At 43.8% G+C, this 13,211-nt stretch overlaps 1 protein-coding gene across 1 annotated transcript; it reads right to left on the bottom strand.

Annotated features, from left to right (window-relative positions):
* Positions 1-847: 847 nt before the first annotated feature.
* LOC6526699 (ABC transporter G family member 2) lies at positions 848-12,950 on the bottom strand. The gene is made up of 13 exons (XM_002087766.4): positions 10,873-12,950; positions 7,218-7,335; positions 6,821-7,156; positions 6,514-6,752; positions 6,304-6,450; positions 5,748-6,239; positions 5,093-5,691; positions 2,914-3,149; positions 2,639-2,828; positions 2,192-2,576; positions 2,012-2,128; positions 1,726-1,850; positions 848-1,670 (listed from the first exon to the last, which is right to left on the bottom strand). Exons 1-13 carry the CDS (start codon positions 11,369-11,371, stop codon positions 891-893), a joined length of 4,263 nt encoding a protein of 1,420 aa, XP_002087802.2. The 5' UTR covers positions 11,372-12,950; the 3' UTR covers positions 848-890.
* Between the last annotated feature and the right edge of the window lie 261 nt (positions 12,951-13,211).

Here is a 13,211-nt window from a genome sequence, read left to right on the forward strand (position 1 = left end):
GTTTTTTGGCAAATCGATAGAAATTTACAACACCAATACAGAAATGAAAAAATATTAAAACATTTTTCAAAAGTGTGGGCGTGGCAGCTTTGGGCGGTTTGTGGGCGTTAGAGTGGGCGTGGCAAAAAGTTTTTTGACAAATCGATACAAATTTACAACACCAATACAGAAATGAAAAAATATTAAAACATTTTTCAAAAGTGTGGGCGTGGCAGTTTTGGGCGGTTTGTGGGCGTTAGAGTGGGCGTGGCAGCATGATTCGACAAACTTGCGCTGCGTCTATGTCCCTGGAGTCTGTATGCTTAGTCTCAACTTTCTAGCTTTTGTAGTTCCTGAGATCTCGACGTTCATACAGACAGACAGACGGACAGACGGACGGACAGACGGACAGACGGACAGACGGACGGACAGACGGACATGGCCAAATCGACTCGGCTATTGATCCTGATCAAGAATATATATACTTTATATGGTCGGAAACGCTTCCTTCTGCCTGTTACATACTTTTCAACGAATCTAGTATACCCTTTTACTCTACGAGTAACGGGTATAATTATTTGTGATGATTAGGAAGGGCATGCAATCAGTAATAAAATATTACAAAAATATCACTTGGTCTTATACTGGGCTCACATATGTACCGAATTAATTAGTTCTAAAACTGAATACATCCTAAATAGAATTTCTTAATTTAAGCAATATATTATATTGCTAAATCAAGATGGCAAAAATGTTATGTCGAATTCAAGTATTCCGGTTGGTGTCTCGACTAAGCGGTAGGTAATAGCCCATGTGAGATGGATGTAAAATACGTGTCGAAATAAAGTAGAATTAAAATTAAATTTACTTAGGAAGTTTAACAAACGTAACACTTTATTTGTTTTAAGATATCACCGAAGGGCTCGTCGGATGACTGCGCTTAGTGTTACAAAGAAGGCCAGAAGCAGGAGGATGAGAAACATTCCCAGGACAGTCACATCCCAGGCGAACTCATCGCCCTGCATTTGGAAGTCCTTGAGGAACTGCTCCGCCGTTCTGTAGTAACAGAAATTGTTTGTGGCATGGCACTCCAGTTCCCCGCGATCGTATCCATAGATGGCCCTCATCAGACCCTCGAAGATGTACCTAAAGAAGGACACATCGCAGATGGGCCGCAGAAACCAGGAGAGTTCGTTCAGGCGAATGAAGAAGCCGGAGAAGAGGAGGAACGGAATGGTTGCACTGGGCACCAGGAATATGGCCAACTGCATGGGGAACAGCGAGCCAGCGATCACCCCGATGAAGTGGCCAATGAAGGCGGTCAGCACGCACACGGTCCAGCACATGGCGAATCGCTGAAATTCCGGAGGCTGACCGGTCATGAAGTACCCGATGCCGATGAACATTGTGGGACAGGTCAGCTGGAGGGGCAGATCGGCCAGGACCTTGGACAGATAGTAGGCGCCCAGGGAGTACCACCCGTTGTAGTACTCCCTGATAAACACCGCCGAGTCCTGCATGCACAGCAGGATCGAGGGCATGGCATTGCCGGCGAACACGAAGAGTATCACAAAGAACAGGCAGGATACGTTGGAGACGATTTTCTGGGCATCGCCACCTATCTGCCAGTAGACCACGCCCAGGAGCAGGGCCACCACCACGTGCATCACCAGACGCATTTGGACAGCAACCTGGAAAAGGTAGGTATTAGTTAAGCTATATAATAGTTAGGTTTATTTAGCTCACCATATCCCTGGACATGGAGCGCATATGACGACAGAGCAGGACCTTTAGCTGAATCCAGAAATCCACCTGTTCCTTGCCACGCAGATGGGACAAGTCCAAGGCATCCTTGTGAACATCAATCAAGGCTGCTGGAAAGAAATTAGAGCAGACAGAGAAAAGCGGCAGATAGAGCAGAAAAGATAGAAGTGCAGTAGAGGAAAGTAGTAAGTTACAAGTGCAGGAGCGCGGAAATGGGACTTGTATGAGAAAAGCCATCCTGAGAAATATACCGGTCATCATCACTTACTCTCCTCACCCACTTGAAGCTTCACAACATCACTGGCGGTGCAGTGCATCATCTTGTTCCGAGTGATGAGCGATTCACAACGTTCTGTGCTGGAGGACTGGCTGCACACTTCCAGGGCTATAAAAGATTGGATTGTGTTAGTTAAGGTGCAAGATAAGGGAGACTAAGGGAGGGACTTACCGAAATCCGCGGGGTTGTAGTACTGTGGACAGATGTGGCCGGATTGTGCGAAGGTAGCCAGCATTTCGCGCTGTTCACCAGAGTAAAGCACTTCTCCGTGAGCCAAAACCAGGACATCGTCAAAGAGTTGGAAGAGTCGCGATCCTGGCTGATGAACCACGCACACAACTATCCTGCCATCGTGCGCCAATCGCTGCAGATGGCAAATCACCTGGTAGCTGCCCACGCAATCCAATCCGCTGGTGGGCTCATCGAAGAACATAATGGGCGGATTCGTTACCAACTCAATGCCAATGGACAAGCGCTTGTGCTCGCCGCCGGATAAGTTCTTCACCAGTGTCCTGCGGCAGGACTGCAGCTGCAGTATGTCGATGATGTCGTCTACCTGGGTGTTGTACCATTAGTTGTACCAACCATATATGCTACTTATCTATGCTACTGGTATACAATTTTCTGTTTCTCCTGAGGAACTGTGGAGCTGGGCATCTTCAGGTCTGCAGAAACTCGCAGTGTTTCCTCAACGGTGAGCAGATTCAGCATTACAAAGTTTTGAGCAATGTAGGCAGACATTTTCCGAAAGCTCATTATATCCCTGGGGCGTCCATTCAACAGAAACTGGCCCGTAACTCCCTGAAGTCTATCAATGACACGATTAGGAATATATAGAAAACTGCATATCTCACTTGTGCTATTTTGAAATACTTTGTAATAAACATACTTACTTGAAACCTGCCAAGGCGTTGAGTAAGGTGGACTTGCCAGCTCCCGAGGGACCCAAGATGGCCGTAAGTCGTCCCGACTTGAAGACCCCACATGCCTCGTTGATAATGGGAGTGGATCCCTTTGTGGCCCCCTTCAAACTGTAGCTAACTTGGCTAAAGTGCAGCTCCAGCGCCTTTCGCTTTTGGGCCAGACCATTTGGCTGAGCTTGCACCGCGTTATCGGCCATTAGACGACGGCAGATTGTTGTTTATGAACCAGATACCCGTGTGGGGAGTTGTTAATATTCGATTTTGGCTTTTTGTTTATGCGCGGTACTGAACGTTAAGCTGGTCAATAAACCAGTGAACTGAACTGCCGACTGCTCACTTCTTAATAAATGCAGAACAAATTTGCTCCCAATCACTGATACATTTCGAAGCTTTCACTTAACTTTTTTTTAGGGAGAATCGCGGATAATCTTATCGCTCAAAGTTGGATGGATTGAACCAAGGTCGTCCCACCCCAACGAACTGGTTGGACAACAACTTGCATGAGTTCGATCGATTGAGTCTCCAATGCACTGCACTTCCACCCACTCCGTATCGATGGGATCTTGTCCGAGGTCAGGCGAGTAGATTACTGGTGCGCTGAAAATAGTTATGCGATATTCCAAGAGGATTAGAATGAGCATGTTAATGGGGGCTTTACTCCAAAGGTATTGGTTATCATTGACAGCTTGATCAAGATAAGCCTTAAGAGAAAATAACTATCCATTGTACTAGTTTCCCGGTACATAAAAAGTACTTTTTTCGACTCCCGCCTGAAAGTGAGCAGCGATTTTTGGAGCAACCAAATGACCTTCTTTAGAGAGTGAAATTAACAATTGTCCGACGCCACTGGGTAATTGATACAGAGTATTCAACACGAAACAATGACCGCTGATAATACACACCCATTTACATGGCTGCACTTGAACAGCCCAATCTGCGTAATATAATAGAAGTTAGACTCTATAATTGCCTTTGTTCATTTTCGACTTCGCACAGCTGGCGCTTATCAATGAATTCAGTTTACCCGGAAATTTCGCTTTTACAGCAGTCAGTAAACAAGTACGACTGTAAAATCTGGTCTGAATAAACAGAAAGTATAAACTTTTCTAATTGCACGACGACTTATTTTCTTTGGAAACGGGTTTCGGCTTCCACTGACGGGTGCAAGTCGGGTTTGCAGCTCCAAATTTGCATTTAATAGTGGGGATTAATATTCAAAGGTTTTCTTATGGTCTTATGGCCATAAATCGATACTTTATCACATTTGACCGCGACTTTGTATATATTTTGTTTCGTACGCCTCTCGTCAATTAAGATTTCTAGTCGTGATCACATTAACCGATTGAAAGAGAGAAAATACATTGAGATCCATCAAATGGCGACCACTTTCTGTTGATATTCAAAACGCGACTGATTTCAATTGCTCGGAAGTCGAAAGCCGGCTACTGCCATTAATCGCAATTCATCTGGCAACATGTTTGAAGTGCACTTAGTTGCGATCAAGTTTGATCACAATTCGTGGCATACTTCTGCGATTTTTTTAAAAATAACAAATTTTTATAAGTATGTAGAGTATATTCAATGTAAATTCTTTTCACAGACTTGAATTCTTTCAGCTTGAGTGCAGACTAACTCGCTAAGCACTCGAAACAATTTAGACGTTTCGGAAAACAATTAAAGGTCAAAAATCAATGGCAGACATAAATTTACACAATTAAATAAGAAGTCTTAGGATTTCATGGCAAAATATTTTTAATAATATTTTCAAATGTATACTCGCAGCCGTCGCCTGAAAATCAGGCCAGTTTTACAACTAGTCAATAATGGTTCATTAATACGTTACAAAAATACATTTGTTTATATGCTATGCTATAAAAATGTTCTATTTACAATTATTGATCTCGGTTACCGCCGTGTGTGTATGCTTGTCAGTGTGTGTGTGTGTATATGTGTTTCTGTGATGGCTCTATGATCCTGTGTTGCTGATATATATCACGATTTCCTTACGCTCTATCGGCTTCTCCAATCTTTGGCACATATGTTTCTCTCGAATAAATGCTTACATAGAAACCACATATATAAAAGTAAAACATTTAGCTGTCGGCGGAATGTGGCAGGTTTCCTTTGGTTCCTCAAGCGGTGTGCCTCATCTGAACAATCTGAGGCGGAAGGACATGATGTAGAAGGCCAGGATGCGCAGGAAGACCAAAATGCTGAGCAGAAAGATGAGAGCTACTGTATAGTTTCCGTCGGCCATGTCCAGACTTTTGAGTATGAACTTGGGGTGCCTCAGGTGGCAGTAAAGATCACTGCAGGGTAATGGCTCGCGATCGTATCCGAAAATAGCCATCATGGCTCCTTCCAGACTGTACTTGAGGAACGATATGTCGAACATCCAGCGCAGGTAGACCGGAGTGTCCTTCTCCATCAGAAAGAACCCGCTGAACTGCAGAAACGGGCAGATGAAGAAGGGTCCCAGAATGGAGCCCAGCTTGAGGCTCAGTGCTGCTCCCACCGCCAACCCAATGCTCTGCGAGACCAGAGCCGTAACGAACACAATGAGGAAGAACATTCCGAACCGCCAGAGTTCCAGCGGCTGTTGGGTCATCAGATATGTGGGTACTATGAACAGGGCACTGCAGATGATCTGGATGGGCAGGTCGGCTAGGGTGATGGCCACGTAATATGCTCGCAGGGAGTACCAGCGATTGAAATGCTCCCGCGACACAATGGGGAATTCCAGCGGAACTGCGGGCGAAAGAATGATAACTACCTTACTCTAGTCAGTTATTTCCCATACTTACACTTCACCAGTATTCCCGAGAACGCACAGTACATGATGAACATGATCGTGTAGAAGAGGTATCGGAAGATGTTAAGCGTCTGGGCGGCATCGTTGCCGATCCCTATGTACAGGGTTCCTATTAGGATGCCTGTGATGAGGTGAATGGCAAAGCGCATTGTGGTCAGCGAACTGTCGCGCCAAATTAGCAGAAACGTTCTCAGGAGCAGGATACTCAATTGTCGGTGAAACGGAGTGGCGTAGATATTTTCCCTTTTGCACAGATGCGATGGATCCAATTCAATGGCTGGCCTGGATTTGTTTTTCTTCTTTGGCTTACAGCAGCTGCCAGTGTTTCCGATTCCCGCCGTTTGACTGTCCCACACGCGGGAAGACAGCTCATTGATGGGAGTGAGTGGCTTGAATGTGCTGCCCTGCGTGAAATGCGGTGGCACGGATGCGGACATCACGGGAGCTGTGACGGGTGTCATCAGTCCCGCTGCCATAAGTTGGTCTACAAAGTAGAATTGGTTAGTCATTGATTTTTAGTACTTCACTTCAATATGCCATTGCCTTACCAACTTTCTTCATGGCCGCCAGTTGGGCAACTCGCGCAGTCTTGCTCTGTCTGTAGTCCTCGTTGCGACCATTGTCCATCAGGGCCACCAGCTTCTCCAGCTGGTTGTCATCCGCCGTGTCATAGTCATGCGTTGCTATTTCCATTACTGTAAATTAGGTAAATATTGCTCATTTTACATCTACAAAGAAGTTTACCATTCCGAACTCACAGTAATCCGCTGGATTGTAGGACTCCGGGCATTGGAGATTGAGGGCGCCCAGGAAGGGCAATAGGTTTTGGGCACCTCCGGCGTAAATGCACTTGCCCTCGCCAATGGCATACAGATGATCGAACATGGCGAAGGTCAAGGCACTTGGCTGGTGGATTGTGCAGATGACTGTGCGTCCCTCGAGGGCGAGCTTCTTGAGCAGATTTATCAGCTGATTCGAGGTGGAACTATCCAAGCCACTGAAAAGTATACAAGGTTCATTCGTGATTAGTTTTTGAATAAGTGTTGATATTGCTCCATAACATACGTTGTAGGTTCGTCCAGGATCAGCACCGGTGGGTTGTTCACCAGTTCCAGAGCAATAGCAAGACGCTTCTTCTGACCGCCACTGAGCTGCCCCGTTCTCGTATGCCGGTTTTCGTACATCCCGATGGCCTCCAGGATGCTCTTTACCCTCTCCCTTTTCTCGCAGTGTGTCATGTGAGGGCCGATCTTCAAGTTGGCCGCAAAATGCATCGCCTCCTTGACAGAGAGAAAGGGCTGAAGACTCGTGTCCTGGCGGATGAACGCCACGTTCGGCTTGAAGGCCTTCAAATCTCGCCTATTGCCATTGACCCGAAAATCCCCCGTAAAGCCATAAGTTCTGCAATAGGAATTAGCTTTAATTGAAGGAAGTATTAATTATTATATTAATATTATATTACGTGTATCCTGACAGAATGTTGAGCAGCGTACTTTTTCCAGCTCCAGAGGGTCCTATAACGGCACTAAGTTCTCCCGACTTGAAGTACCCTGTCAGTCCCATTAGCACATCCTTAGTTTCTGTAAGAATCAGGAGTTTAGGGAATGGAAAATTAAAGCGAAACTGATGACGTTAAGTCTACAAATTAAAGAGGTGTTTTTTAATCATTTAATCGCAAGAAGTCACACTACATTTATTGGTCGGATTTATAGCTGATTAGTAAGCCAGTTCCATAAACTTACTTAATCATTAAAAGACCTCAGTTTTCAAGAAATTCTGCTTAATTTGGTTACTCACTAAAAGTGTTAAATCAAACTCGAACTACCACCATTTGAATTTCTAGATTAGTTTATGATTTCCCTAGGTTGGAAAAAAGATTATTTCTGGTAATATATAAAAACATGAATGAGTGAATATATATCTTGTTGCAAATAAAGTCCGTTTGACTTGTCGTCTATTTATGATATTCCTGCACATGTTTGCAATGTATAGTGCCCCACATTCACATATTAAATTAACTCGTACATCCCGAGTGATAAGCAAATCCCAATGCCCGCGATTACTGCCGTTCAATGCTGTCTAATCTCGCTTTGCACGCTTTCATGAATTCCCAGTGGCTGGATGATAATGCCATATAAAATTTAAGTTCAATATGCCTTTTGTAAGGGGCTCCAAATACATTGTTGTTGAATGTCGAATGTGCCCAAATGGTTAATCGTTCGATTAGCCATGGCTCCTGTCCAATTTAGATTTCAGGGGTCTGCGCGTCCACTTATCAATCGCTCCGTGTTCGAATCTTATCGCACTCAAGTTCTATGACCAAAATCGTCGTTAAACTGCCTTTACGTCTTTTTTTTTGTTTTTAAGGCCCGTGGGCCAGATGTTAGACTAGAGTCATCGCTGGGCCAACAGGTGTACAAAAAGGCGATTTTATTGCACTCCCATTGGAGTTGGCCTTCTTATCAGTGGTTTCTATGGCCTTATACTTGGAACTGCATTTGGTGGGGGTGGGATTATGAGCAGCACCTGCATCTGACCACTTCCAATGTATACTCTACATATTACATTGGGATTACGAATTACCAATTGGAATTCGAGAAGGTCACAAAGTTATTTCTTATCAAACTGATTGCTAATTGCGCTGGTAATTAAATACAATGTTGAGTTTCTGGGTAGATCTACTGCGGCCAAACTCTTTGTTAATAATTTTAACTGATTTTATTTTATTCAGAAAATTAATCAAAGAAGTATCTAATTGTTCACGGGAGCGTGAAAGTATCAATTTAAGCCTCCTAAAATATTTTAAGCACGCACAACCAGAGATGTCATATTTTATCAGTCAGGAAATTACATCCAAAGCGTGCTAATATCTTAATTGAAATAGGAAGCTCCAATCTGAAATCACCTGACTCATATCCAAAGACTGTTTTAAAGTCGGTATCTTTTGTAAATATATTTAATAGTCTGCAGCGCTTTAAGAAAGGGAAAATGAGAAAATTCACTTAATTAGCGAGACAATGAAGACACGCGAAGAGCACGGAAAATCTAAGAAGGAATTTAAGTGACTTCAATTAAAACGCTGGCGCCTTTTATTCATAGAGAGCTAAATCAGCTATAAATGTTTTCATATCCGTTTGTTTTGTTCTAGTCATATCAGATACGATACTACATATCTAACTGGGGCATATATTGTGTAATATTTTATTCGCAGTCATACAAAAATGTCTGACAAGTGTAATGATAGCCATGCCGTCCAGTTTTTGTATCATTTGTACCGAACTATCCATTTGCTTTGAATAATAAAAGACACATTATTGGTATAGAACTGATGTATGTTATACACGCTGTACATTTTATTATCAATGGCTATTTTGGGCGATAGAGCAGTTTGTAGATATGAACCACGAGTAACTTTGGATGGCGTTATGCTTTTCCCTCGAATTCGGTAATTAGCCGTGGTCAATGTTTTTTGGGTTTACTAACTATAATGTGAGTTGCAATTACCCAGGATAGAGCACATTGTGCTGTCCACCTCAATTAGTCTGGTTTGGTTAGCCCAACACGAACTCATGGTAATCACCCCCATTACGAGTGCCTTTGATTTATCGCGCATATAATCAGCGCAAGGCACGTGTCATAATTTCCACCAGGACCATAATCGGATACTTGAATGAGTCACCTGGGATACTTAACCAAATATCTTTTCGGGAAAGCCAATCTATCAGTGGTGCACTAACGTGAGTCACATGTTATATCTCCTCAATGGTGTTCACGATAACCGATGTCATTTCAGAGAAGTAGGGTATTTATTCATAATGTAAAGGGCAGTTCTTATCGCCATTGAAACTGTGGGATGGGCGAATTGTAAACAAATAGTTTAGTAAAGCCGCCACAATCGACGATGTGAAATAAATACAAACACCTGACGCCAGTAGTTACCCCTGACCATGCAAGTACACATTTTATTTCTGCGTGTGCCCAAGATGTGTTCAATTTAATTTAAGAGGCTCTTTGAACCCAGTGATTCGCCCAATCAGCAGCTTGTCAATATACTGAATTGAAGATTCTCAGCTGGTTACATATATCCAATAAAGACAGTCGATATTCTGCTCTTTGCCCAGTTTGTTTCTTGCAGAGCGGACTTTGCCTCATGTTTAAATCAGGTTAAATCTTATGCACAGCGTCAAGAAGCTGATAATACCCAAGTGTCCTAATCTCGAAATTAGCTACTATAAGTGCTAAATAGCGAGACAGTTTAAATGCCATTATCTCGAGATTGATGAACCGAAACATTATCAGATATCACAGACGATTTGAATAATTGTGGCACTATATTTGTTTTGATGGTTTTGCCATTAAAAGCATTTATTTAGCCATTTATTTAAGAGACTCAGTCGAGTGTCAGAGAACTTGTTGGTTTTAATTGGGTTTAGTGGACATTACCACGCTACTATACACATACTATATAGCACATAGCCAGCCCTTAATTATAATTGCCGCCAATGCGTGACTGGGAACAAAAAACCATTTTATTACCCTGGGGGGAATGCTCTCCCGATGACAGCTTTTGTTCAAGTAAGACTCCAAACTTTGTACCCGAAATAATATTTAGTATATATGAAAGCGATGACGACTTCTCAGAGTGTCGAAAACCAGATAGACTGTGGAGTGTCTGCCAAGCAAATATTGAAATATTTTTTGTTTACATCGGAACTCGAAAAGTAATAGAATACATATTCTCGGAAAAATCTTAAGCTTTGTTTTGAACATTTCGCTCTTTCACTTGACTCTTGCAATACGACTCCAAATACACACTTCTAGAACATCACTTGAAAAGTATTACATTTTTGATTGCTTTCCTACTGAGATTGTAAATACTATATTGTATACTTTACACTAAAAGTTATGTGGATCTAAGTTACAACACAACCAGTAGGGTTCATTTTTCAATGTCAAGACTGATTGAAAGACTAGACTATTTGGACAGCGATGTTCACAGTTTGCAGTAAATAGGTTATCTTATGGTATGGTGGGTTCGTCTTTCTATCAACCTAGCTGTTGTTTAAGATTAACTTTGGGATTTAATGATGGAAGCACCTCCTAATAAAGCCACTTACCCCTCTGGAAGACTCCGAATTTGGTAGTGTAGCGTATGTTCTCGAATCCGATGTTGATCTTCTTGATGGTTTTGTACTGTTCGTGGGGGAATATGGAACCGCCGCTGGTGGCGGTGCTACTGCTGTGGCGGCTCTCGTCACTATGCTGGCTCGCCTGACTGCGTTGACTTTGGTTGGCTGGTGACGAAACGGGTGTGGCGCCCATCGGAGTTCCATAGATGGACTCACTGGTCGAGAGCACCGTGTTTTCCGTCTCGGCCAGCGGAGCATCGTGGGACTTGGCCTTTATGTTGAGGGTCAAGTGTGGCGGTCGTTTGGATGGCAGTTTCTTGGAGGGCACGGGCGTCGTGGGACGAGGTAGTGCTCCAGAGCCTCCAGGCGTTCCAGAGCCACGAGATGGCAGATGCGTTTCCGAGCTGGACTTCAGGTTGTTCAACCGGATGACATCGCCACCGGTGACATTTGGCGACACGGCACTGGCCAAACTCCAACTGGACATTTCGTGATTTCTAGTTTTCTAGATTTCTATATTCTATATGTTGTCTAGCACTTTTGATCCTTCGGCTGTATAACCTCAACCGCTATTTTGGTTTCACTTTTATATCTCACTGTGGCTTTAGCTCGCGTTCTCCATTTAATTTGCGCTTTCCGTTTGCTTCGTCGTAGGCCTGTTTTTTTGTTGCGTTAATTTTGAGGCGCGTCAAACAATTAGAATAAATAATATTTTGTATTTCGCGGCGTTTGAGTGTGTGCGTGCTTGTTGCTCATTTGAATTCGAATTTCGCTCTTTTCGTGCCTGTGTGTGTGCGTGGGTTCATTCGCTTTCCAGCTCATCGCCAAGGGCGTCGGGAAGGGGGGCGACCATTCAAGGGGGGAGTGGCTCTGGGCGACCGGCAGACAACCAATTTAATCAAAAGTCGAACGGGTGAGAACTGCTGGTCGTCGCCTGTTGCTAATCATACCATGCCCCGAAACAAGAATAGCGCACGAACACATGGTCTCACGTGTAAAACGAGAGAGCATCGAACAGGGGCGTGCTCCAAAGCAAATGCAATGGGGTTGAAGTTGAATTCCCAAGTTCTGTATTCCGGTATAGGAAGACATGCTGGCATACTAAGCACATACATACATATAACAAATAACAGTCTGTGGTTTGCCCCCAAAAATCCCCTCTCTGCGCCCCTGGCATAAACAATGTTTGTTGTTATTGCCACACATAGAGCCAGAATGAGGAGCCACAGACGAGCGCTGCGGGGGAGGAAAGAGGACACCAGATTATTGCGCTACAGCAAATGCGGTCCAGCCTTTGAGCACTTGTGCCATCTTTTGTATAGCTTCTATTGTATATACTATAACTATTATTTGTAGTTCTATATAAACTTGTATTATTTTCTTCCTTTCTAAGTTACCTCATGAATAAATACTCTACCTAAACTCCTTTCTATTGGCACTTTTGTTAATATAATATTTTAATTATTGCTCTCCACTAAATATAAGTCTATAAGTCGATATGCCCCTTGTTTTGGTTCTGTTGTGTAGCGCTCGTCAAATGCACTCGAGCTTCTTCTTTATGATGCAAATCGTGTGTATTTACGTATATTTAGCACGCCGCTCTCTTTGGCCTTTGTTTTGAGCCACTGAGACGCACATTTAATCGCACTAGGCCCTATTTTCTTGCGTTGTCCCCCAGAAAGCAGCTGATTTATCTGCGAGTGTATGAAAGTGTGTGTGTGTTGGCCTAGCCGTCGACTTATTTAGCCCTCTGTCATTTCCACGTCTTTCGCGATGGGTAGCTATAACCGCATTGTTGTTGCTCTGAACGGCCTAACTAAGTGTTTAGTACGTAGTTCCCAACTAAAAAAAAAGTATATCAGGTTCTGAGGCTTTCTGCGGCTTATCAGGGCCAGGGGCGTGGGCTGCGGGAGGGGTGGTGATGGGGCCAAAGGCTAGAGCCACCAAACCACAAAAATATTCAGTTCGATGCCGAGCGATTATCACTGTGCCAATGCAACTGATAAGCCAAGTGCAGCTCACACACTTCACACACACTTCGCACACACACACAGCTGCTGCTACTGGACGGAGTATTACCGCGCGTAATTACATATATAGACTTCTATATCTGGCGTAGAACCGAAGAGCAGCGCGATCTTTTGCGGCCGTTGGCATGGCACGGAATGAAAATGAATTCAGGAAAGTTGAAATTATGAACCGCGCTGATTAGTTCTCCCAGGGAGCGGCACACAGATAACGAGGGAGAGCGCCAGAGAGTCGTCGCAATCAGCTGTCTTGCCATTGAAAGCCAAAAATCTCCCCTGCAGAACGACGCCTCTGTTTTT

This window comes from Drosophila yakuba, chromosome 2L, assembly GCF_016746365.2.
Source record: "Drosophila yakuba strain Tai18E2 chromosome 2L, Prin_Dyak_Tai18E2_2.1, whole genome shotgun sequence".
Lineage (NCBI taxonomy): Eukaryota > Metazoa > Arthropoda > Insecta > Diptera > Drosophilidae > Drosophila > Drosophila yakuba.